Here is a 27,184-nt window from a genome sequence, read left to right on the forward strand (position 1 = left end):
GGCTGAAGAAATGCCAAGGAGAGGCAGGGCGTAGACAGACAATGAAGGGATATACACCAGCGAGCCACACCCCTCCTGCACCCAGATTACTCTCACTGTATCTTTGCAGCGTTAGCCCAATGTTACTTTTTTCATGTACCTGAGGCCTGTAGGCCCAGCAGGGAACTCATGGGATTAGGAGTCTATGGAAGCGTCTCTATCTTAAATGGGCCACAGTAAGGAGAAGTGTTCCAAGGTGCGGGGACTAACAAAGGGAAGGAACACACTGAGGTTGCAGAGACCATTTCAGCAAGGTTCCCAGAGCCAGCTGGAGGGAGGCAGACTTTTGGATACAACAGGCAGTAGGGGGGCAGTGACAGCAGAGGTGGAGGGGATGGGGAAGGAGTTTTGCCCTCTTTTCTTCTGCTTTCTCTGAATTGGCCCACACACACTTTAAATGGTCCAATAAAAAGATACAATTTCTTTACCTTGCCTGCTCTGGGACCCTGTGAATTTTTGTTGTCCGAGTTCCCGTAAGGTTAAGTTCAGAGGATAAACTGACATGCTGGGCTATGGGAAAAAGCCAGTTTCTTCAAATAAAGCCACGACGGTGCAAAAGGGACCCCGCTGGGACTTTTATTTGGGAAAACAAACAGAAGTGGCACCAAGCCCTTCTGCTTTACGGACCAATTTAACTATAAAACCAATGTTCTCCCTCTCGGGGGCGAGGAAGGAGAGGGACGGGGACATGACAATAGCCTGAAACCTTGAGGGGAAAAGGACAAAAAAAGCTGTCTGTCCCCTTGTCTTTCTTGTCCCTGGCTCCTTTTCTTAGCACACGTGTGTTCTTGTAAAAACGATTAGATTGCAATTTGTATAACACGGTGACCCCCAAATTCAGACATTTAACCCCTTTTCTCTCCAAAGAATGTCAGGAATGTCTCTTGGTCTTTCTCTCCAGCGGGAGGAGTGGGGGGGAATTCTCTCAAACTGTGATTTCTGGGCAAAGAGGGAAAAAAGCCAGGGGAGGAAGAGAGGCAGGGAATTCTCAGAGCCTCTTGCACCACTTGTGTGGGAATAAGCAACTGTAGGGCTCCTTTCTGGACAGAGCTCTGGAGGTCTTCTTTAGTGGGCAGACAAAAAAATGGAGACTCCCAATCAAAACAAAGCCATCTGTTTAAATGAGCGAGTGCTAACCAGCGGCAGAGGGGGTTCCTCATTCACGGGTTTCCATTCTTCTCCCCGGCTTCTGTTGATTCTCTCTCAACCCAGGGAAAAATAAAGATTGCTCGGGCTCCTGGGGATGAAACTGATCAATGCACTAGGCACTTTCACCCCCACACACGCACTTTTGGCTTGTTTCAGGTGTTGTCATGTTGTCATCAATAGGTTTGAGTGGGAGTGAAAGGGACAGTTTGTGCTCTAGGACACACAAATAAAAGGGCAGAAGTTGGCCCCATGTTTGTTTGGAATAAGAAGTGGCTGAAGCTGCAGTGAGAACCTTGGACTAAAAAACTTCACCTTGTGCTAGTGGGGAAGATGCACGGAGAGCCGCAGCTCAACACTGGTAAGGGAGGAGCCTATAAAACTGCAGCCAGGGCCCAGAGAGGTGATGTTAAAATCACCATCAACAGAGAACAAAAAAGCCCAGATCTGGTTTTGGAGATTTTATACAGACTCCAGGAAAAGATATCACACGTTCAGACAAGACTCAGACCTTTGGATACAGCTAATGGGGACATCGCAAGAAGCTGCCATCCAAGAGACATGGGATCTGATAGCTGGCCCATCAAACCTAGCATCCTGCCTCTGACAATGACCAATGCCTGGATGCCTCAGAGGAAGGCAAGAAACACTCAGGTAATGCCTTTGGGTTACCTGGGGAACTGGAAGGGTTTCTTCCTTCCTCAAATTCCTTCCTGATCTCTCAGGCAATCAGTTTGTGCCTGAAGCCAGAAGATCCATCTTCATTCCTAGAAGCATCCGTCTATCTTCCTTTTAACTAGAACTAAAACCTGGATCCGATCTCTCCATCCAGCTGCATAATGTGTCCTCTTTATTAGGACTATTTGTATTGCAGTAACCTTGGAAGGTCCGAACAAGACGAGAGCCCTGCCACACAGAGTGTTGTACAAAGCACCCAGACAGAGGCCCTGCCTCCGAGAGCTTACAGCCTGAACAGACAGGACACAGGGAAGGGAACGGAGGTGACATGACCTACACAAGGTCACAGAGCAGGTCCAGGGGTCAGCTGGGAGAGGAACCCCCACTCCACTACCCCCATTTATTTAGAGTTCTGGGGACAATTTCAGTTCCCCAAATAATCCAAAGGGGACACAACACGGCATTAGAATCTGGGACTCTACTGAAGTACCAGCTCTGTATAGACAAACCTCCATGCTGGCACTGCATAAGCCCAGCCAATAACAAATCAGCATAACCAAGGTACTGTAGGAGGCTGGGTGAATTCTCAGTCCCTGCCTCCAGAGCCCTAAAAGGTGGCATCCACGCCAGATGTTTACCATCCTACAATATCATTCCCGCCTCTTGGCAACCTCTCCCCATTTTTGACTATCAAGAGGGAGCCGACTTAAGCGGCATACTCTGGTGGGAGTTTCTACCAGCGACCTCTCTCCCCATTTGGGATGTACTACATCAAAATTACTTAACTGGTTTGCTCTCCTTCCTCCCCTGCCCCATCCTAAAATCCTGGAGGATTCCCTAGGGTTTGTTTAAACTCTCCAAGCTGTAAGGTTTCGCTTTCTGCAGGACTTTGGTGGAATTTAACAGAAGACACAGATCTAAAACTTCCGTGGTGTACCAAAGCCTATTCCTCGACAAAACTCTCTCTGTGAAGAGTCAGAAATACAGCTTATAACTCGGATCTGATCCTGCAAACCCTTATTCTCCCGAGTCCCCCTACACACTCAACTGGTCCCAGTGAATTAGTGGGGCTACGCCGAGTACAGTCTTGCATGATTGGGCACGAGACTTAGAAAGACTGGATTTAAAATAACTAGAGTGTCTGTCCTCAATCAGATCAGGAGTATTTGTGGCACCTTAGAGACTAACAAATTTATCCAGAAAGGTGAAGACACAAACATAAAGACGCACCAGCCCTGCTGCCAGCTGCTCTGGTGGTGTTGGTCTTTACGTTAAAAGCTACAAATGTAGATAGGATTAATATGGTTTTGAGGCAGAAGAGGCCTGTTAGTGCATCCACTCCACGCCCCTGCAAGAGCTGGGGGGACCTGGCTCACATTACCTGAACAGATACTAAAGTGGATCAGTCAACGGGCCAAGCAGCAGCAAATTCAGCAAGCTGCAGGTGCAGCTCCTTCAGGTGGCACGTCCTGCATGGCCGCTCCTGCTTTGTTTTCATAGCACTGTGGCCTGATCCTGGACACATACAGAGGTGTATTACTGACGCTGCAAGACCCTTCCCCCGCCCTCTCGGCAGCGTGCCCAGTACACACACCTGGAACTCCCCTCTCCCCTATTCCCAGCAGCTTTTTTGAAGCCCCGCACCTTTCACCTGGCTTTGTGCACAGCGCTAGCTTCCCACTGACATCAAAGGGGCCCTGCCTGGAACACCTGAAGAGGAGGCAGGAGGCCTGACTGGGTCAAGAAATGCAGCTCTGCATCTTCCGCTTGGTGCACCCTCTCCCTCGCTCTTTTTCATCCCTTTGAAAAGATGGCAGAGATAAATGGAGAACAAAAAGGCTGCAGCCTTCGTCCACACCACCCCTACCACTTAAGGGGGAAGGGACCTTTCCGAAAAAAACCCCAACCCACATGTGCTCATACACAATGGCTCAAAAGGCCGGGCAGCACCAGCCCACTTTGTACTGCTAACAAGGGAAACCTAATTACAGGAAGAAGGCGAAGAGGGACAGATAAAAGGGATACAAAATTTCAACATCTGTTGCCATAAAGGGATAAGAAGTGGGGAAACGCAAAGTGTCAGTTTGGTGTCAGAGACAGCGTAAAGCCAATTTCAAAGGGCTTGGGGGACGGAGGGACCCAAAAGAGAAATTAGAGGGTTCTCTAAAAAAGAAAAGAAAAGAAAACAAGCTGCCACAAACACTTTCAAAGGAAAGAGTTGGGAGATTTCAAAGGAAGAGAGAAGCCGCGGCTGTTTAACCTTAGCACAGTTAACATGCCTTCTCCTGTGTCTCCGGGCCCATGTACGTCTGGGGGAGTAGCACGCTGCAGGTTTACGAAAGGACAGCGTGGTGCTTTGCATATTCCAAGCGTTCAGGACACAGGGACAGCCATACTGGATCAGAATAATGGTCCATCCGGAACCAGCTGCTCCCCAGGCCGGTGCAGAGACCCCAGAATGGACAGATCTGGGATAACCTGCCCAAGGGGTTAGCTGATGGCTATGCCTGAAGGCAGGCAGGGTTTCTGTTCTAAAAAGCAGCCTCACAATTCCAGAGGGAGTAGGTGTAATTAGGCCGGCCATGACCCGGGGGCTCCTTGCTGAGCAGGGATACTGAACTCAGTGCGGTTCCAGACAGACAAGCAGTCCCGGGCCACGTCCCAAGGAGTTAAGAATCTACACCAAGTGCTCTGGGAGACTCCAAGGAAGGTTCCATCCCACACCACCTTTCCCTTCAAATGGGCTGGGGAGAGTACCTTTACTGAGCCCTGTTAGCGCCAGTCGAAAAAACAAGTTTTCGGGAAGGGTTTAACATGAAGCGGGCATGGGCAGCTGGCATAGAGAGGGAGCACCTAGTACATGGTGCAACATGGACACAGGTGAGTAGGATCACACCCCATAATGGGCAGAGAAAGGTGCCTTGCTAAAGAGAAGTCAGAGGGAATCAGCGGGACAGCGGAGGTTAGAAGTCAGGATGCTGGATGCTGGCCCTAGCCCACCTCCCGAGGCAGAACTTCAGAATTACCCATGCTAACGATGGGAAGGCCTGGGGCATGTAGTCCCGGCGAAGGCAGGCCTGTTCCCTAGCGCAGATTCTTTGCCCTCACTTTTGGCCACACCACGAGATGCACCGTAACAGCATTTCTTGTAAGGACAGTGCTGTAGCATCCCCAGTGCACTCTGACCTAGCAGAGTGGAGCGACCCGCCAGGATTTCCATCCAAGAACTTCCTGGGGTAATTCCGATCCTCCCATATCTGCGAAGGTGAGCTTGCAGGGCACTAAGAGCCTCCCCAAACACCTTTGCGACCGAAATGGCAATAGTGTCAAGCTGAAGCAACAGGGTGACTTCCAGTCACTACAGCACAAGGCATTAAGATGCCACGATATGTCCCAGGGCACAGAGTCTAAGGGATCGCCTCAAAATACTCATTCGGGAACAACAGGTCTTATTCACACCAGGCGAAAGGACCAGCTGTGTGCCTGCAGCTGGAATGTCAGCCAGCAGTCAATGACTGGGCATTACAGGGTCATCCCACTGCCTTTGACTCAGTTCTTCAAATTGCCTGTGCTGCTCTGGTCCGATGCCACCAGCTGAACACGCCTCTCCTCCCCCAACAAATATCTTCACCCCAAACTCCAGCCAACCCTGTGCAAGGCTCAGAAGGAGTTTCCAGGTGAAGACATTGTCCTCGTCCCCATCCCTCACTGCGATGCAACAGGCCACCCCAGAGAACAGAAAATGGTCTAACACCTTCATGCCAAGAACGACAGCTACAAGTATCAGCCAAGGATTTATCCAGTCTGGAACTAAGAAGATCAGGATTCTCCAGTTATTTAGCTTTAAATCTTTTGTAGCAAGTTCCAACTCTCAGCTGTGGAGAATTCAAGAGACCACCCACCCCAAGGGAACTGGAATTCTAAGGAGATCACCACAGCTTAGTGTCGGGTGTTGGACAACAGGAGCACTGACATGACAGCTGGGGACTGATCCACGCTCCGAGTTCCTGGGGGTTTCACTGTGAGAGGCAGAGGCAGGTGAAGACCTGCTCTCAGACACACACATGCAGCTCCCACCAGCCTATCAGGAGGAGCAGCATGGCCATCCCAGGTCAGAAAACAGCCCGGGGCGCATGCAGAGAGGCAGTCAGTGATGACTGTATTCCCACTCCGCCTGACTGATGGTAGCAGAAACACTCTGCACGGGTGCTGCCTTTCAACCCTCACCAATAGCTCTGAGCAGTTACATTTGCAAAGGACATGCCAGCTCGAGAGGCTCTGCTATTTCTAGAGATCCAGGACTTAGTTCCCATGGGTGGTCTCTGGCTTCCTGAGCCAGCCAGGGCTGGTCATGCTGCGGAGACAGTGTGCACAGACCCTGTAGGAGCAGCCCATAGTGCTTTCCTATGGACACTGCTGCTGGTCAGCATAGGAGTGACGCCAACGGGCTCAGAAAAGGTGTCCCAAGTAGTGGCCCTTCGCTGGGAAGAGGGACATTATACGGAGAGGTTGAGAACTGCTGGGATTGAGGTAGTCCATCCCGCCCCGCCACCCACGGAGCTGCTTTGCTTTCCACCCGAGCCACACATTTCACCAGCAGCCACTTGCTTTTCCACTGAAGTGAGCTCTCCATCCAGAAGCGTGTGTCAGTGCATCCTTGCAGGACCCCGGCCCACCATGGGGATCTCCTGCAGCTTCACAGACAGGGCCCAGGGTTGCACTCCAGCTGGCACAGGTGAAGAGGGAAGAATCGGCCTGATGAGTTAGGCCCATTGGCTTGGCCGTCCCAGCTTTTTGATCTGCCTGTCAATCAGGCTTTGGCCTTATTGAAAGATCAAACTCCTTCATGCCTGCTTGTTACCTTAATCCTGTTTTCTGCACAGCTTTATTATCTGTTTGGGCTTCTCTGGGACAGGCTGTTAGATCGACCAACCCTGGAGCCTGTCCCTTCGCTCCTGGCAGATGCTTTCATTCGAGAGCAGCCAGGAGTTCAAGAGCACCAGAGGCCCCAGCACGAGCCAGGGTCTCAGAGCCTGCCTATTCACCCAAAGGGCACCCATCACCTCAACATCTACGCACCAGTCTGGAACCGAACAGCTCACCACCCAGTTCACCAAAAGAGCATGTGCCAGGGTTAACTCCGGACAGCATCAATTATGACAGGTCCTTTGTTTTTCTTTAAAGATATAACAACACTGAAAAACTTAAATCAACTACAACTATAGAATAGTAGCGTATACAGCCAGCTCTGACAGACAGCACTTGTAAATAAAAGGGAGAACAGCTTCTCTCTCAGCCTTCAAACCTAACCCCCTAGCTCTGCCAGTGCGCCTCAGTCCTGACACACACCCCACCAATTTCTCCAGCCTCAATCCTAATCCACAGCCCCTCTGACATTTCAGTCCTGGACTACTGTCCCCCCAACCTTAGCTTGGCCAGCACCCCTCAATCCTGATGTGCATGGCCTCCCTCCCTGCTATTCCAGGCCTAAGCGGAGCACACTCATCATGTACAGCTGTGCTGTGCTATTGTGATCTTGTCGTACATGTGCTGTTCACTCCTCAGTACACAGAGACGCCCAGGCTGTCAACCTCAAATCTCCCTTCGGCAGAGTTCAGGTGCAGGACTGGAACCCAACCTGTGCGGAGTCCTAAGGCCAGGGCTTTCCCAGACTGCATTACACTCTTACAGTCGCCATGCAGAGACCCAGACCATTAGCCTCTGCCACGTATTAAGACTGAAGGAAAAGACACATTTAGGTGATCACATGAAATTACCAAGTCACTATTCAACCCTTCACCATAGTGAACTACAAGCAGAAACTGCTAAGCAGAACTAGACCTCCAGACTTCCCTGTGCCCAGCTCCTGGCATCTCAACAGCAGAGAAATGTTGGCAAATTGGAAAGAATTCAGATAAATGTAACTAAAATAACTCAACTGCTTGAAAGGGCGATTTAGCTGGAGAGAGACACTATAGAACACGTATCTTGACCAAAAAGCAACCAAAGAGGAGGAGTGATAGGAGATGTACAAGTACTTTCAAGAGGCAATACAGACACCACTGAGGAGAAGCTAGTTCCTGTGGCATAAGCTGGTAAAACAAGGACCGCTGGGATGAAACTGAGCAAAGAAAGATGTCGGCTGGATATCAAGGAACAGTTCCCACCAGTGAGATCTATTTGGCTCGGAGACAATCTCCCAGAGGAAAGGGGAGAAGCCCCATTTCTTGCGGTGTTTACATGGGACTAGGCAAAGTGATGGAGAACAGGCAGCAGGGAACACTCAGCATGGCAGGGGTGCTGGCCATGGTGACCATTTCCATCTCCGTCCACTATGGGCTATTCCAAAGGTGGAAACTGAAGAACTGGATCATACCCCAGGTCCACCCAGGCCAGTATCCTGTTTCTGACAGTGGCCACCACCAGATGTTCCTGGGGAAGGTGCAAGAAACCCACAGCAGCAGATAGAATAATCTGCCCCCCAAGTCTCATCCTGCTCTCTAACAGTTAGAGATTGACTTAAGCCCTTAAAAGAGGCTTTAATACTCCTTTCTAAATGTGTTATAATTAATTATACCTGGATAGTCTTGATATTCATATGAATGCGCAATCCTTTCTTGAATCTTGTTACATTCTTGGCCTCAATTACTTCCTGTAGCAATGAGTTCCACAGGCTAATTGCATGCCTACAAATTGTTTCCTTTTATGGCTTTTGAATTTCCCACCTTTTAATTTCACTGAATATCCCCCCTTGTTCTTGAACGAGCTAAATAAACTATGTCAACTGGTTCTTTATCTGCTCAAGAAAAAAATTGCAGCCAGTCTATTCTTTGTACTAAAACAAGACAGGATAGGAAATCCCTTTCACTGGAATGTTGGAGTACATACATGCTGAATCCCTGGCACCGGGGAAGAAGGGGACTTTCAGGGCCAAAGAAGTTGCATATTAACACCTGAACCCAAGTACAGTAAAAGAGTTTCACATCATCTCTGCTGAACTGTGTTCTGTGGAACAAAATCTGAGGGTATTTCCTACTCTCTGTACAATATCCATATCTCTCTCTTTATCTTCAGAAGCTGGAAGAATATACAGGAGTTGTATAAGAGCAAGGGGCTTCTGAAATGTTCAATTCACTAAACACACTGCCCTCTGGGATATGGCTAGGGAAAAGGTTCTTGGTCATGGTTAAGTAGACACACAGTTTGAAGCTCACAAGGGACAAAGGTGGAAGAAGCTTTTTAGCTCACCCAACCCATTTTGCTGATACAGAATTATTCACAATTACTGGTTGTCTAGTGCTTTGTCCAGTCATTTTAAGAGTCCCATGTCTCAGTTCCTGACTGAGATCTCAGGGTGTGGAATACTTTCCACAGGGAAGTTTTTTAGATGTCCAACTCCCTGTCTCTGACATCAATCCCCTCCCTCCCTTCTCCCGCATCCCAATTATTACCACACTCCCACTCTTGGCCTCTTCTCTGCACACTCCCTCTTGGCTCGGGGTCCTTCTTTCAAGCTGAGTTGCCTCATGTCTACCCTGAAACTCTCACCCTCCCCCCTTATTCTGAGGAACTGAAAGTCACTTTTCTTGAGATTTCACCATTACACCTTCCTTTGCCCCATGGCTGACAAATGATTAAGTTGGCAAACTGCAGACGACAGTCAGGTTATAGGCAGCCCTAGCTGTGCATTTCTCCTCCCGCCCTCCAAAAATGAAACATGCACAGTAAGGTCTGGCCACATGCTTACCTCTCTAAGTCCCAGATTCTCAGAGGAGACGTGTGTCCACAGCAAGCTGTCCCAGTCACAAAGGAACTGTCAAAAAAAAACAAAACAAAAACAAAAACCCAGCATCAGCCATCTCCCCTTGGAGCGTGAAGAAGAGCTGTGCTACGGAAAACATTTCTAATTCAGGGCAAGAAACAGCAGAGACACCAAGAACGCTGTTATTCTGTTTGTGCCTAGGGGCCCCAGCTGTGTGCTAGGTGCAGGTACAAACACAGGAGCTCGCAATCTAAGCGTAAGACAAGACAGAACAGATGGACACAGAGACCAATAGGGGAATACAAGAAACCAACGAGAAAACATTGGTCAGCGTGACAGGGAGCGGTCTCAGCACACCAGGAGACTAACCACTGTCACGCTTTTTAGAAGCATCATGGCCAAGGAGTGTTGGGAGGAAGGATCTGAAGGAGGAGAATGGCTGATGCTGAGGAGGTCTACCCCGGATCCTCACGAGTTGGCCAAGACACACAACACTGTGGAGGAACGCAGGACTGGAATAGCAGAGAATGCTTCAGGTCAGGATTTAGGAACGTTGGCAGAGCTGTGTGGGGATCCTGGACTGGAAGAGCTGGAGCGCTGTAAGTTATAACATACGTGGGAAAGTGCCTCCTCAACAATGCCACTAGCACAGGACTCCACATAACTGTGTATAAACCCTGCATAAACCCCACGGTTACTTTCTGGTCATGCGTGGAATCAGCCAGCAAAAAATGTGCAGCACTTTCATAGCAGCGACAGGCCAGACGCCTGTTAGAAACACCCACCACTATAACAGATTGGACTCTCTTGCCGTATAACTTGGCTTCATTTCCACATTCCTACAATGTTAGTTCAAAAATCCCATGTGATGAATACAGACCCGCTGATGTATGGTACAATGCCTGGTCTTGAATCAGTTCGATAAGGCAGGACCCAATCCCAGACCTCTAATTGCAGAAATTCAGTCACGTGTGGCAATTCTCCACGTTGCTCATTTTGTGCCAGCCTCCATCCTGAACCAGAAAATCATCAACTTACAATGAAATTTGCTATAAGTTATCTTTCAGAAGGTCTAATTTATTACAAACTACCAAGAAGATACCCCCAAAATCACAGTGATGGGCATAGCTCAAATGCAAGAAATGGAGTCACAGCTTTAAATCCAGACTGGTATCAAGCTGAGCTTTAATGCACTCTGGAGTGGCACAGGATGCTTGGCAGCTGCAAGGACAAACCGGAATAAGGACCCAGGTGACGGTGAACAGCTAAGCTTTAAAATAGCCAGGGTAATTTTTTAATAAAATCCCTTGGATTTATCACAGTTCCCACCTCGGGGAAGGTCTCGGCCTGCTTTAACTAACTAATTAATTCATCTTCAGCCTTTCGTGAGGTAGGCAAGCATTATTATCCCCATAGTGGAGAAAGGGAAACGGAGGCAAGGAGAGGGGAAAATGACTCGCCCAAGTCACCAAGCAAGTCTAGGGTAGAACTGGATTGGAATCCAGGATTCTGTCTTCTCGCTCTAAGTTTCAGCTGAAAGATCAGCCCTCCCTCGGGCATAAACTCTGGCACCCACCAACTATATTACCAGGAAGGGGTGGGGACCAGGCACCACCCACACTCCAGCCGTTACAGGAGGTGGGGGAAAGCCTCTTTAAAGTAACTGATGGTGGCCACCATGTCACTTTAACGTAGAAAAATCAGCACAGCATTTGTTTTTCAGACATGATCCAACGTGACACGCTCTTGGACCGATATGCTGAAGGCCCAGGTTCCCTGCCCCATGCCAGCCCTCACCGCCAGCTCCTTACAGAATAGCCAGGAGGGGTGTTAACAGCCTGTCAGCATTTTCATTCTAAGTACAGAGCGGCACAAAACAGAGTCACTTCAACAACTCTGCAATTGACCGCCAATTTCGTAGGCAGTATTTTGGTCGACGAAGCCTAGAACTACAAAGCTAGGTGTTGGGTTTTGTCTCTTTTTTTCCCTTTAACGTAATCCATTAATAACTAGTAAAGCCAATTACTGTGGTTAGAAACATAATAGCAGCTCGGGAACCAGTCAAGCGGGCAATTGGGTTCTTAAGATTTTTTCCTTAAAAAAAAAAAAAAGAGAGAGAAGCCCCTTGCTTTGCAGACACAGAAGGTATGCAACAAGCCTCTTTGACCGTGGCCACAGGTCCAAATTAACATGGAGGTAAATCAATAGGAAGAGAGAGGTGGGAGGAACCACAAACTCTAATCCCTGCCATTCTGACTGCCAACCAGCCTGTGGTAGGGATTAGGGTCCTCTTCTCCTTACTCCCAGTCATCCCAACTCTCTAAAGCATCATCTAAAGAGAGCTGCACACTGCTGCTCCCTGCCCGAAACCTGCAGCTTTCCCACTCCCCTGGGCCGTTCCACTCTAGTGCTCTCATACTGGATTGCAGCCGGAGGCTTTCAATGTTCAGAGAGACTTCAATACCCGCCAGCCTAGAAGAACACAACCCAGATTAACAACAGTTGCAGAAAAGTCTCAACTGCATATAGCAGCGGGATGAGATTTCCCCCGTGGGAGAGAGTGTGGTTGGGGGACTTTCATTGCAGAGATTAAAGAGATGGATCGATATGGTGTCAATGGGGCCAGTGGAGGAAGTAGACCCTTTTAATGGCTGCTAGAGGCCAAAGAGTGAATGGAGCTCATGCAGGTCTTCGGTGATGCAGAGCAAACCACTGCCCTTGCCCCACTGAACCTGGTCTACAGATAGAGGCCTTCAGGCTTGTTAGCCCAGCTCCCTTCACCAAAACTAACCATGTTCCAGGTGAAATGGCAACACTGCAGCCAATGAAATTCAATGCTGATAAATACAAAGCAATAGATATTGGGAGGAAAAGTTTAAGCTACTCAGATATCTTACAGGGTTCTAAATTAACTATCAGCTCAGGAAAGAAACCTGAGAGTCACTGAAGAGAGATGAGAATGACCAAGGGCAGGAAAAAGTCTCCTCTGAAGAGAGTGAAAAGACGGGGATTGTTACCTTACAGAGGAGACAGTAAGAGGAGACGTGATATTCTCTCTAGAAATGATACATGGGGAACCTGTGTTCTCCCTGTCATACAACACAAGAACAAGGCCAAGAGGGCATTCAATGAAATTAAACAGAGGGGAAATCCTAAACTGATCAAAGGAAATATCTTTTTCTACACAACACATAATTAGACTGTGGCATTCACTGCCCCTGGGAGCTGTTGAGGACAAGAACTGAACAAGATTCAGTAGGGATTAGACATCTTTGTGAATAATCCAGAATATCCAGCGTTATCATATTTATAAGAACTTTGCAAGGGAGATAAAGCCTTCATGTTTCAAGCCTTAAGCCCATCTCTACCTACAGAGAAGCGGTGAGACTGAACATGGGGGCAGATTACCCCACATCGGCTGACGCAGGGGGCTTAGATCTTCTCCTGGAGCACCTAGCTCTGGCCCCTATCGAAGGCGCGACACTGGGCTAGATGAATCTGGGATCTGATCCCATCTGACAATTCCTACGTTCTATTTAACACAAACCCAGCCATTCAGATGGGCTTTCTAACAGAGATGGTGCCTCTCAGGGTGTTCCTCCCTCACAGGACAGTGGAAGTGCCAGTGGGGAAGACTCTTCAGTTCCATCCGAAGTGCTCCCTCCAGAAATGCGAGATGAGTGATGCTGTCAGGCACTCGTGTTCATGTTGTGACCGCCTGGGTGGCCCCACGGTGACTACATGTCCATTTCTGCATGGGAGGGTTGGGGACATTTGTTCCCAATCATTTCACAAGCTTCACACCCCACCTGCTTTCCAAAGGCTAAAGCAAGGAGCTGCTTTAGTCTTTTGAAGATTTTTATACTTAACACAAAACACTTTGTATGGGAAGAAAATTCAGGTCCCCCCAAAAGCCCAGTCCATCTCCAGCTACAAACCCTACCTACCCTAGAGCTGGCATTTCATGGGATATCAGCCCCTCAAGTATTCTGATGCTACCTTTGGAGGAGATACAAAACACCTCACTGATTTGTGGTCATTAAAGATACAACGGCATTTTTGGCAATAGTTGGGAGTATCCTGGCTAGTGTGATGTGACTAAATTCCAGCTGCGGCGATTCTGTTCTACGTCTTTAGATTCCCCTGGCAGTTTCAACTAATCACAGTATCTCTCTTACTTCCTCTCCGAACCTGTTATGGAGCGTTGTTGTGCGCTGTTAAAATGACTGGCTAGCGGTGGCTACATTTCAGAGGTAGGGGAAACGATTCCAGCACAGACATAGTTTGCAAAGCTCTTGGGATCAGTCATGGCCACAAAGGCGGAAGACCCCTTTGCTGATCCATACCTTCTGCCCTGGCAAACTAAATGCTTGCAGGATCAGCTCCAGCTGAGCTGGACCCACAGGCTACGCAAAGACTTCAACAGCCCAAGATGAAAACCTTCTTTTAACATCCAACCCTGACACCATTTGGATCCTTCTCTTCTAACACTCCCTCATGCCCCAGGCTTATGCCCTTCCCCTGTACTGTAAACAGATTGCTTCTCCAGCCCCATTCTGCTCGAGGGATCTGGATTCCAGAATCCAGCTGACACGTGCAAGGTCCTTTTCTTTCCTTCTCCCCCTCCCTCTGGAATTGGACGTCGTTGTTCCATTTGGGAGATGGTTGTATCCAGAGAACCATCAAACCAGGAAACAAAGGAGTTATTACTCCCCAGAGCTCGGCAGCTGGGAACGGGGATGGTGAGGCAGGGAGCTGTCGGCAGAGACCAGGGAAGGGATGGGACAAACGAAAGGGGAATAAGAGGCATATGGGGAGGAAGAGAGTCCAGAGAGAAGAGCAGAGAATGCAGGAGCTGCAATGCTAACCGCATAGGTCTGTGGGTTGTGTAGCCTTTGGTTCAGCACTGACACGCTTTGGGAAGGGAGGCCACCAGAGCTGTCAAATCCTTCACCAACGTGCCCATCAATTGTATTCAGCTCTGCCCGACCCGCACTGGCATTTTAATTACTGTTGGGTAAACTAATTTGTACAAATGAAGGCAACTCTGCCTAATGGAATATGCAAGCTCTGTGACCTCTGACAGGCAATGACACAAGATACAAAGGAGGCAGAGGAAGGCTTTTTATCAGACCCTTATTACTCTCTATTACTCCAATTAGTCAAGCTCCAGTGCTCCTAATTGGGGGAAAAAATTGCAATTAAATCAATTTTTGATGGGCTGAAAGTGGGTTACCGAACCGCCCTGCCTGTGAAACACTGATATTATAGCAGCGAAGGTCAAAGTCTTTGTCAGCACCTGTGGGGCCCCCGCCTTCCCACCCCCTTCCCCCAAACCACTCGATGCTCCCCCCTACACGCAGCCTGCTAAGCCTTAGCGAATCATTAGAACATGTCACGTCTGATCGCTGCTGCCGCCACTAGCCGACTAACCTAATCAGTCCACATGATTATGGAAGGTAACTCCTAACGCATGAATATAGTGCTAAGGTCACACAAACTCGATGCAGCCCCTGCTGAAGAGCTGGGGGTGGGAATGAAGGAGGGAGGTTGGGAGAAGCAGCTGCAACAGTAACATTGTAAAAGATGGGAGGGGAGGAAAGAAGAGCCGGGGGAAATCTGCGTAGGAGATTCCAGCACTTGGAGCATGAGGCTTTTTGCACAAAAGGAAGAGATGCAGAACGGCCCGGGAGAGAGGAGGCTGCTTTCTCTTGATGTCACTCACCGACACAGCAGCCTTTAATTTTATGGATTAACTCTGGCTTTCCCGCTGCACGTGGAAGGGTGTGCAGCAGTAGCCCAAAGGTTGTGACTAGGTCAGAGGGACACCGTGGCGGGTTCTCCCAATTTCTCACACAACAGTAAGCGTTGGACTGGCTGTAGGCAGCAGCACCCATTTAGAAATCTACAACTGAATCCCATCAGCACATTTGCATGTGCAAACTGGGCTGTTATTAAAAGGCCATCCCCATGCGCTGTGCACCACTGGTGTGTTACTGTAGGGTGGGTCACGAATGCTAAGCTGAAAGTGCTAAGCACTCGTGCGTTCTCAATGTAGATCTCATTGCAGGCTTGCAGCTTAGCACTCGTGATCCACCCTACAACAACACTGGTGCATCACGTGTGTTATGACAGGCAGGGTTCTGCACACTAGTGTGATGTGGCAGGACTACTCAGGAGAGCTGGGCTGCACATGGCGCATTACTGTAGAGTTGCTGGTCGCCTGACATCAATTTATTTAAGCTGCAGTGATATCTAGGAGATCAAACTACATGATCAGGTGGTCCCTTCATGTCTTAAACGCCATGACTCCCATCTCCTCCACGGTTTAGGGCACACTTTGCATAATCAAGCACATGTTCTGGTCCCTCCAGTGGCTCTCAGTCCCCTTCCACTGCCAGTTTAAGGCCTTGGTCTAATCTTCCAAGCCACTGATACGTCAGGTCTCAGCTACAGTGGAGACTGCATCCCTAGCGATGAGTTGCAGCTCTTAGAACACTTGTGGTCCTCAGGGACAACGCAGATTGTAAAACCCCGAATGAAGGGTGTAAGAATGGAGGACAAGCCAAGGATCCAGCTGTGGAGAGCTTCCAGAGGATGCTGCACAAGTCCAGAGCCCAACCACTGCAAAGCCTTCCACTTTGACGAAGCTTTTCCTCTGTGACCAGAACAACATTCACAACCGACACTCCCCAACTTCTCCAAAGACCAACCTATTTCAATCAGAGCTTTCTAAAGTCGCCAGAGAGTGCTAAAAGATAGAGCAGCGGTTCTCAAACTGTGGATCAAGACTCTATTTTGATGAGGTCACCAGGGCAGAAAGCCCCAGGCCCGAGTCTAGCAGGGCTGAAGGTAGAGCGTCACCATTTTTTCTGGTGTGTGTGGGGGGGAGGGTCACAATTGTTTTTTTAATCCAAATGGGGTCACCGGCACAAAACATTTGAAAAACACTGCACTAGAGGCTTTGCTATTCAGAAAGTGCCCAAACGACAACAGAGAATACGTACAGTACTAGAGACAAACTGTTCAGAGAAAAGAGACTGACGCATGTGCTCTGGGGAGAAAACAACAGTTTGCAGGAAAATAAATTAAAACACTAAATTAAGGTCAATCCTGAACCCTTCTGATGGCCATCAAGCTCACAACTCTCTCCCTATAGCACTGCTAACATGCCCATCACCTTACACTCTGGATCTCAAAGTCTTCTAAGTCCCCTTATCAGTAAGGAACTAACTGAAACATTTTCAACAGAGAAATAAAGACAAAATTTAATGAACCCTTTAGCGTACAGAATGGCCAAGTTACTAAGCCAAAGGTGACGACACTGAGACAAGAGGGTATTTCCCTTATCATTCACTATGAAAGGAAGTGGATCCTTCAGGCTCTCCTCTGGTATCTGCTCAAGTCAATGGGAGTTTTTTCCCCATTAAATACAGCAGTAGGACAGCAGGTGAACAGTCCCTGAGCTGTCCTCCTGCCTCCAACAAGATGGCCTCACGGGAAGCGTGGAAAGGCACAGCAGCAAATGAAAAGAACGTGTTGGTCCTTTGGCCTTGATTCTCCACACCTGCTGTGCTATGCTCAGACAGAGCGACTTTCCCCTGCACAGGAGAGAGTCTCCACCAGCTTTCTCTGGCCAGGTTAAGGCCACTTCGTGCAGCATCACTAGACCAGGTGGTCTTAGTGGACCAGAGACTCATTCGCACTGGGAATTCTCATGAAGGACCATCAATGGGAAGGGCAGCTGTACAGAAAGCCTGGCAGCGGTTAGTGGGTCCAGTTACCCCCTTATGGAAGGAAATGGAACAGAAGCCTGTTTAGGACAAGAAAAATAGGAATGAAAATGCTGAGTGAGTTGATGACACATGACAGAAGTGGCCAGAACTTGGAATAGGATAGCACCTGCCTGCTTGCACAACTTCCCTCACTGCTCTGCCAATGCGCCCCCGGTTTCAACAGCAGCAGCCCCTGCTTCAGTGTTGAGTTTCCCAAAACACTCTGCCAACGCACCTCAATCCGGATCCACTCATTCCAGTGCTTGGGCCCTAAGCACAGCTCTGCCCACACCCCTCAAAGTCAGCCTGTAGCCCCTTTGGTATTACAGTGTTGGGCCTCCAGGACAGCCCAATTCTCTTCTTTCATTTTAATTTGCTTGGCAACGTATTTCTTTATTTATCACCAAAGGGTGGTGGCAGCTGGGGGTGAACGGCACGACTGGTCCCATGAATGGAACGGTGGACATTGGGCATGTTACAAGTAGCTCCCTTAGGCCCTACGCAAACGTCACAGTATTTCCACAGCCAGCCAGCCAGCTCGGGGTTGAATCACACTCCCCGACATGCATCGTAAATTGCACACAGAGAAGCTACAGAAGAGCTCTGCCCAGTCACTATCGGCATCCCGTCCAGGACTCTCAGCATAAAGAGGAACCAAAGCATGTATGAGGAGATCGAGTGAGCTCTCGAAATTTACAACCTCTTCTCCCCACAAGAGGAAACACTGTGCTTCGGCAAAGAGCACTGAAGACACAGGCATGGAGAGACAGGCTAATAACTCACTCTCATGCTGCGTTCTGCCCCACGCGCCGGGCTAAAATGCTGGTCCCTAGGACGCGGGCATTTGCATTTTATACTGAGAAGTACATTGTGGAGATGCTGGAAAAGCCATAACCTGGAGGTCTGAGCTGGAACAGAAAAGCCTCACATTCAAGGCTGAACTCCAGTCCACTGAAGAAATGAAACCCTTGCTTCATTGTTTAATGCAGACGGAGTAGTCGTCTTGACCTTCCCGTACCTCCTTTTCTTCTTTTTTGCTGCCTAGCTCCCATCACTTTGTCCCTCTCCGGGTCTCCATTCCTCAACACATTTCAAAGAGCCATGGACAGGATGGCCAGAAGAATCTCCACACAGCCTATTCGCTCTGGCCCCCACAGCACTGCAAAGGACAGGATCCTAATGTTATTCCTAGGCGCCGATTAACAGAACCCCAAATACCTTCAGCCTCAGGGCCTCAACCGTCTCCAGCGATACTTCATCTCTCTGCTGCATCATTCTCCTACAGCTCCATTTTCCTTCCATCTGTGCCTGAATGCTCCCAACTTCTGGCTTCAGGCCACCGCTCTTTAATTCACCATCGACCATGCTAAGCCTGTTCCCGCACGGCTCGCTGTATTTGGGAACACAATTCACAGGGAGAAAACAGACATTTGGCCCTGTAGCCTGCAAGAAGCTAGTCACCCAGTGTAATTCCTGTTGGACTGCAGCACCCACTACGTGCTACTCAAGCTCTCTCTCCACAATACGGAAGCCCCTTACACATGGCTACTGAGCCATAAAGCCACTATCCTCACTGCCTGGGGGTCTCTCCCCAGAAATCTCCTCTCCTGCAACGCTAGTAAGGGATCAGTCATGTATGAGGACTAGAATGGGAGTCCAACGACGAGTGGCACTTGATTTTACTTTTCGCAAGAGCAAACGTCAGTTGTTTGCATTTATTGTATGCCCTCCCCCCTCACACTCCTGGAGGGCGTGTGTCTTTTTAGACAGTGAAGTTCAGGGGAGGACCACGTCTGGACAGCACCCAGACAACGGGGACCTGACCTGTTCACCTGGGAGCTCTTTCACACCAATATCTAGACAATGCTCTTCACCCTGCTACCTCCACGCTTTAGAATGTCTAAAAGATCTGCCCACACAAGCCTGCTTCTAGCCAGCAACAGTTACTTAAATTCATACATCAAAACTATTTTAAAGGAAAAGTTTATCACACATGTACACAAAGTCTGATATAACTACTTTTCATACATGGCTTGAAGATCTTGCACAGCCCTGTGGCTGTTTTGTACAGAATATATGTAGTCCTATGGCATCTCCGGCATCCCACCCTCAGCCACAATCTCACAAAGTCTTCTCCAGTCCTAATTTAAGCCCCTTCTCTCACAGCTTTAAGAAGTGGTAAATATCCACTAGGCAAGATATCCAATTCCACTTCATCCCACACCCACCTCCTTCCTCTTCATCTTCTTGGCCTCTTCCATGCCTCACCTCCACTAACCCACTCACTTCCTAACCCTTCTCCCCCCACCCCAAAAAACCAAGTATTCCACTCTCCGATCTTCCACTATTTCCCCCATCAAAACGATTTTACTGCATTTACGAAAGGAGACAAGTTCTTAACCAAAAGTGAGACAGACTTGAGTATTTCACCCTGGTGCTGGTTTGAGTACCAAGTACAGAAACACTACAGAAAAACCTGCACAAAAACAGTCCATGCAGAAATTCCTTTCCCCATCTCCACCACCAAATCCTTTAAGTAACCCTGGCTTTCACCCTGGACATGTCCACTGAAGTTATGGCTTGCAAATTACACATAAGGAAATTACACCTCTTAGCTGGGAAGCCACACCCAAATCCATCAAAGCAAATATTAATAAGTTACAGTAAACAACACACTATTTGTCTCAAATTATACCTACATATCTAAAATCCAATTTGGGGAAATCAGGAAAGGCCATTAGAGTTTGCCTCCATTTATCTGCCCTCTCCTCACGATCTCCTTACTTCCCAATCCCACTAGTTTGCTTACTGACCTCATGGTCTGTTGTGATACCTGGGCCTACAAATCGACCCTACTTGTGAGCTCACCTGTGAAAAGTGTGTGGAAGTTCATAAATCCTCACAATAACCTGTAACAAATGTCAATGGGAAAAGATGCAAAAACAAGACAAAAAGATAGATCATCCAAACAAAAAGCCCTCCTGCTAGAACTCCAGGACTGTGTTAAGATCATGCCTGGGAACTGAAAATCAATGAACCAAAATTGGTGTGTTGGAAATTAGGTCTAACTGGTGGAGAAAATAATGATGGGATGGGCCATAAAACTCATAGTAAGTAACCGAATTCCATCATGCGACACTATGTGCTGAACGGCAGCAGAATGCGGCACCCTAGCCAAGGGGCGCAGAAATTCCCCAACGCCCACCACAGTCACCCACTCTGTTCCCTTCCCTACTCCGGGGCTCAGCCCCTGATGCCCACCACAGCCACCGGCTCCCCTTCCCTTCCTCCCTCGGGGCTCAGCCCTGGACGCTCACCACAGCCACCCACACCACTCCCCTCCTCTCGGGGCTCAGCCCCCGACGCCCACCACAGCCACCCGCTCCGCTCCCCTTCCTCTCTCGGGGCTCAGCCCTGGACGCTCACATCCACCCACACCGCTCCCCTCCTCTCGGGGCTCAGCCCCCGACGCCCACCACAGCCACCCGCTCCGCTCCCCTCCCCCGTCCGGGGCTCAGCCCTCGACGCCCACCACAGCCACCCGCTCTGCTCCCCTTCCTCCCTCCCTCCCTCGGAGCTCAGCCCTCAATGCCCACCACAGCCACCCGCTCCCCTCCCCGGAGCTCAACCTTTGATACCCATCACGCACCCACAATCTCCAGTGGCTCCCCATTGGCCAACCACTGTTGCCCTCTCCTCACACACTGCATCTCCGACAGCATCGAGGCCCCCCTTGCCCCTCTGCTGCCCCAGGGCTCGGCGCCCGGTGCCCACACACACACACACAAGTGTACAAAGAGGCTCTGAATTCCATCGTTTGAGTTTCCCAAGCCTGCCCAGGTGTAAAGCTCCAGTGATTCCTTTTTCTTTATTTCCTTGTCATTCTCCCTCCCCCTCTGCCCGCCCCCCCAGGCCCATTCAGGCCACACAGTGAGCTGAGAGGTTGGGGTATGCATTGAGAGACAGAACCATTCCTTCAGCCGAGTTCCCCCTCATGAGAAAAGGTGGGGGGAGGACAAATTCTAAGAAGCCGTTTCTAACACCCCCATCCCCTCCCATGAAATGATTTCCATTAATTGCCTGGTGAGAATGACTTATTTGGGGGGGGGGGGGTCTCCCTTCACCCCTAATTGGTTTATTGAAGTTTAACAGGGCTTTCACCTGGAGAAGCTGGTAATTATTCCCTTCATTTCACACTCGTACCTGTAGCTTCACACTTAGCTCTGGACTCGCTCGGCAGGGAGGGTTTTGTTCCATCTAACTGCAGTCCCCACACAAATGGCCCCAGCAGCAGGAGAATGAAGCAAAGTGGTAATTTCCAGCCTGGCGTAATTAGCCACGGTCCTTTCAGCCATGGCTGCTGAATGGCAGGTTCCACTGGAGAGGGTGCACCCTGTGGGAATGGTGGGCTGGGGGCTGTGCTCAATAGGCAGACAAAAGCGTTTCAGGGATCCAGTCTGGTCCACGCTGGAGGAGGGAGTGAGAGCGTGTGGGCAGGCTGGCAGAGCAGTGACCCCCCTCAAACCATGGAGTTTACTCAGCCAAGGCCATACTGAACCCCACCACCACATGTACCCCTTCCCCAGCCCTTAGCATGGGCAGCAGCAGAGACCCCCCACCTCAGGGACAAGGGAAGAATTCCTGAGAAGAGCCCACTGGAAACACATGGGGGTTAACAGTCCTATAGAGAGCCCAGTCATGCATACCCTCACTTCCAAGGGGCAGCATTTCTGAGCATTTTGGTAGCTGACAGTACTGCAGGGGAGCCAGCCAAGGGACCTGGTGGCAGGGTGCTCTGCATCCTCCAACTTCTGCCCCAGGATCCCTGGTTCCTATCTCCAGTCCAGCTTTTCGCTTGGTATGGAGATGGAACTCAGGGAGATACTAAACATGGAACCCTACTGCCTTGTTTTTACTAAGACAAGGCAGTGAGACAATGTCTTTTTTTGGACCAGCTTCTGGTGGTGAGAGAGAGAGAGCGAGAGAAGCTTTCAACCTCCAAAGAGCTCCTCTTCAGGGCTGGGAAACAAAATCTGAGGCTTTGTCTACCAGGGATAAAAGCCCTGTGGCACAGCTACGGCTGGCCCAGGGCAGGTGACCCAGGCTCACTGCACTCAGGCTGTGGGGCTAAAAATTACTGCACAGACATTCAGGCTCTCGAGACCTTCCACCCTTGTAGGATCCCAGAGCTTGGGCTTCAGCACTAGCCTGGAAGTCTATCCAGCAATGACAGGGCCCCGCAGCCCAACTCAGCTGGCAGAGGCCAGCCACAGGTCTTTCTTTGCTGTGTAGCCATACCCTTAGTGTCTAGCAAAGTGATGAACGTAAGCTCCCAGGCTCGTCTTTTGAAGATGTTGTGCAGGTTTCCTCAGAGGAGGAGGACTGAGAGGACAGAGACAGAGTGATCACTTTGTGAAAAGTGTTCACCCACAGGTGACAGGGTGTTTTTGTCTTTTATCATTTCTCTTTGAGAGGTCATTTGAGAGCGTAGTGATTGTCTGGTTTCACCCACATAGTTGCTATTCAGTACAACACAGGTTGCGATAGGCATATCCAGGAAGTTGATGCTGATGGGGGGGTGGGGGGGGGTGTATTTTCGTTCATGTTCTGGACAGAGTGGCTTCCTGTCCTGTGGGATCTAGATACTCCTAGAATTATAACTCATTAAAAACTATTTGAAACCAACACGCTGCAAAACAAACACAGACAAGACAAATCACATGGCTTTCAGATGCATTCCTTCCCACTTCTGGTCTGCTTATCTATATGTATTTAAAATGTACCCATCACCATGGTATTTAGGCACCACTGTGGTTACCTAAGCTCCTCATTCAGCATTTTGTAGACATGTAGTTATTAGGGAGGAAAAAAAACCCACTTCAGAGCTGGTGATCCTAACTGATTTGCAAAACCTGTCTGTTTCTCTGGGATTTTGCTGCCTTTTCTAAGCAGCACAAGAGCAGAAGCAGCACAATCTTGCTATATTATGAAGTTCTAAGGATCTAATCTAGCAGCCCCTGTGGTTTATGTCCTCCACTAGCAAGCAAAAGATGTCCCCGTCTGAATGCTCACTCCCTGCCATGCAATGAGGACCACATACTCAGCCGTTAGGTGAAACAGGGTCCCTCATGTTTCATTGCAATGCTCAGTGGCTTATCCAGGAGTGGTGAAGAGTGACCTCCAGAAGGGAGCTCCAGATAGCTATGACTCATCTGCAGCAGAGTGGGCTGGGCATGCAGGGGAGCAGAGGGGGGAGAGAAATCTTCAGAGGAGGTCCCCAGAAACCAAAATACTTGGTCCCCAGGCAGGCAGGGACATTGAACATCTTAGGCGCTGTGTTTTGGTTTGTCTGTCCCCAGCAGCTCCCCATACTATGCCCTGCACACAGCACAATGATTAGCAGTATAATCCCACCAGCAACCCAACCATTTGCTCCAGGGCACACAAAGCCTCAAACATTAAAGTTTTGTAAAACTCTTTTGTTACAGAACCTAATACCAGACGGGTGGATTCTGCTAGGTTCTGTGGGCCCCCAGCTCTTCCTGAAAACTACATTCCCAGGATTGTTGTTCTTCAAAAATGTCAAGGAAAGCAGGCTTTTAAAAAATAACAATCTCCCATGACATTACATGACTAAACACCCACAGCCGTGTGCTAGTGACAGAGACCCAGGAAGTGAAAGTTACTATAAGCAGCGAGTGAAACTTACCAACCTTGTTTCACTATCCAGGCCGAGCAAAGAGCTGAAAGCAAACCCGCCATCAACAGGGTACAGTGAATTATGCAGCCTTGCTGACTCTCGTGATTTTATCACAAATCTTGCAATATCTGCTGTTTTCCTCAAAGCCCCAGGCATTTCCTTAAATGCTTGGAGTCAATGAAACTCTAAGCTTTAATTAAATAAAAGTTAAGTTTCTATATCTCATGGTTGTGGAGAAACACTTGTGTCATGTTTTTAAACCTAACTGAAGGGGTCAGAAACCAAACACAAAGCAAACTTCCAGAGTGTACCATTTAAAAAAAAAAAAATCTCATGATTTTGTGAAGACTGGCATGATTTTTGAATGCTTAGGGAGGGTGATGCTGATCGTTTAATATTCTCTTAGATTTAGTAATTGACAGTTTTACGAGTAGGCAGTGTTGGTATAGCCATGTCAGTCCTAGGTTATAAGAGAGACAAAAGGTGAGTGAGGTAATATCTTTTACTGGACCAACTTCTGTTAGGGAGAAAGAGAGAAGCTTTTAAGCTACAAAGTTTGTCTCACTCACCAACAGAAGTTGGCCCAGTGTTACTAGTAACAAGTTTGTTCGGCATTTTTTTTGTTTTATTTGAACTACGCTATGAGAACTGGTCAAAAGATTTCCATTAAAACATGTTTGACATAAAATGGCTTTTCAGTCAAAAAAAACTGGAAAGTTCTTGTTTTCATGTTTATAGAAACACCTAATAACCCCAAAATGTTCAGTTTAAAAACTTAAAAATTGTTTTTCAGTTGCAAAAACCACTTTAAAAAAAAAAAAAAAAAAAACGCCCAAAATTTAGGGAGAACTGAAGTTTTGACCCAAAAAATTTAGTTTGATGCAATTTTTCATGGAAGGCAACAATTTTCCAACCAGTTCAAACAATCATCATCAGTCAGCCAACAAACAGAACCACTGGGCAGCCATTTTTATATACATAATGGGGACAGAGGCAGGGGACTGTACTAGCTCCAGGTCTACACAGAAATATTTGATCACTGATTCCAAATTTCTCCCCCTACTCCATGATACTCACGTTATTCCCAGGGGAAGACTTAAAGAATTTCCCCCCTGCTGGATAAGTGTACTGGGCTCAAAGAAGGTCTTAAGAAGCAAAATTACCAGAAAAGTAAAAGGTGATGTATGTATGTATGTATGTATGTATGTCCGTCCGTCCATCCGTCCGTCCGATACACATACACGAGTCCCAGGACAATGAGGCAAGGAGACAAGGGTGATCCTGTGAAGGAGGTGAGCAAAGCCTCATCTGTGTTCAACTCAGTCGTGAAATGACTGCTAAAGCCTTCCTGCTCTGATCACAGCGGCCCTGGCTTCCCTCTTCCATCAGTGCTATAGAGCTTAACATGGACACATTCAGGAAAGCCTCCTCCCACCAGCTCCCCAGCTTCTGGAAGGGAATGTCTAACGGGATTTATAGTTTGTGAACTTTTCCCCAGTTGCTAAGCTGGAGGCAGAATCTTCTTCTCCAAGTGTCTCGCAGGCTCCATTGCTTGTTCTCCATGCTCACTCCACCTGTGCAATTCCTCCTGACAGCAGTGCAAGTTCTGCATATAAGAAGAGCACAGAATATGCAAGAGAGACCTGCAGCACAGGTTGCAGAGAAGAACCATGCCCCGCATCCAAAGATGGACCACTGAGCTAACAACCAATCGAGGCCCCAGCATTCATATTAAACAACTCTGCCTGGAACGGCCAGCTACTGGCTAATACAAAATGTTTGGGTCTGACACTGCTCCTGCTGAAGTCAACAAAACTTTTGCAGCGGGCATCAGTGAAGCTAGGATCAGGCCCTTTACCTCTAACAACTGTCAGTGATACAAGTTGTGCGGTCTGTGAACTAATGCAGATCAGCAGCTTGGGCCTTGTTGAAAATGCCTCAATAGCTGCATTTGCAATCACGTGCTCTAGTGTCACGGAGCGATTTTAATGGATTTCAATGTATTGAAATAGGGAATTTCCAATAGTTCCCACATTGCTACCAAATCTCAATCAAAGTCAGGGACCTCAAGGGGCCAGCAGCTTTGAGAACCATAACCCCACATGCTGAAGCCAGCAGCTTTCAGAGCCACGATCCTGAATGAGGTGGTCTTCGCTCTGCTCCCAAGGGTTACAAAGCACTTCAACTCTACTGCTGGTGAACTTCAAGGCGGGACTGACTTCTTATTTCTAAAGAGCAACCCACTCCCCCCCCCCCCCCACAGGCTTTCAGGGACATAAACAAACAATGGCAGGGTTATAACCAGAGGGTTAATTCTGCCGCCTTTATGCTGAGCAGTGCCTTCACTACATGCAGTCCCACTGAAATCAAGTCTGGCTGGCATAAGTGGGTCCCAACGCAAAGCAAAATAGGTGGTTATTTCTGTAGTGCTCGATGCCGTGGAGTGAGTCATTATAAAATATAAATGGCTAGTTAGCTTGCACACCCTGCTGATAAAGGCCTGACTTCCAAGAGAAACGGTCTGGGATGGATGCTCAGGAGGCAGTGGCTTCTATAACCCAGCAAGAGGTCAGTTACTGGTCAAATCAATACATAACGATGGCACATTTTGGGTGGGGAGGAGAAGCGCAGAAGAGGTGTTAAAATCCAGAATTTTCTTCCCCTGAATCTAAAGTCTGCCACCTTGGAGTAGCACAGACACCCTGACAGGGTCACCCCATTGTCACCCCACAATGATGCTGCCTTGTGAAACAGATAAGCAATTTGCCCAAGACAAAATAAATCTGGGAATATTATAAACAGGGCTGGCAGCACGACTTAAGGTTGTCTGACTCTTCCCATTGTAAGACCCTGTTTTCAAGTTGCTTGAAGTCTGCCAAACTTTGTCTTTAATAAAGACAAATGAAAAGTGCTCCACTTAGGAAGGAACAATCAGTTTCACACATACAGAATGGGAAGAGGCTGTCTAGGAAGGAGCATGGCAGAAAGAGATCTAGGGGTCATAGTGGACCACAAGCTGAAGATGAGTCAACAGTGTGATGCTGTTGTAAAAAAAGCAAACGTGATTCTGGGATACATTAACAG

At 48.6% G+C, this 27,184-nt stretch overlaps 1 protein-coding gene across 3 annotated transcripts in view; it reads right to left on the reverse strand.

Moving 5' to 3' along the window:
• The window catches only part of FBXW4 (F-box and WD repeat domain containing 4), an 86,816-nt gene that overhangs the window by 11,941 nt on the left and 47,691 nt on the right, over window positions 1-27,184 (reverse strand). For all 3 annotated transcript variants that reach the window (XM_032795711.2, XM_032795712.2, XM_032795713.2), the window contains one exon: window positions 9,611-9,676. In XM_032795711.2, the coding sequence (XP_032651602.1) occupies window positions 9,611-9,676 (66 nt within the window). The remainder of the gene's footprint in view (window positions 1-9,610; window positions 9,677-27,184) is intronic.

The sequence above is a fragment of the Chelonoidis abingdonii genome, chromosome 16, assembly GCF_003597395.2.
Source record: "Chelonoidis abingdonii isolate Lonesome George chromosome 16, CheloAbing_2.0, whole genome shotgun sequence".
Taxonomy (NCBI): domain Eukaryota; kingdom Metazoa; phylum Chordata; order Testudines; family Testudinidae; genus Chelonoidis; species Chelonoidis abingdonii.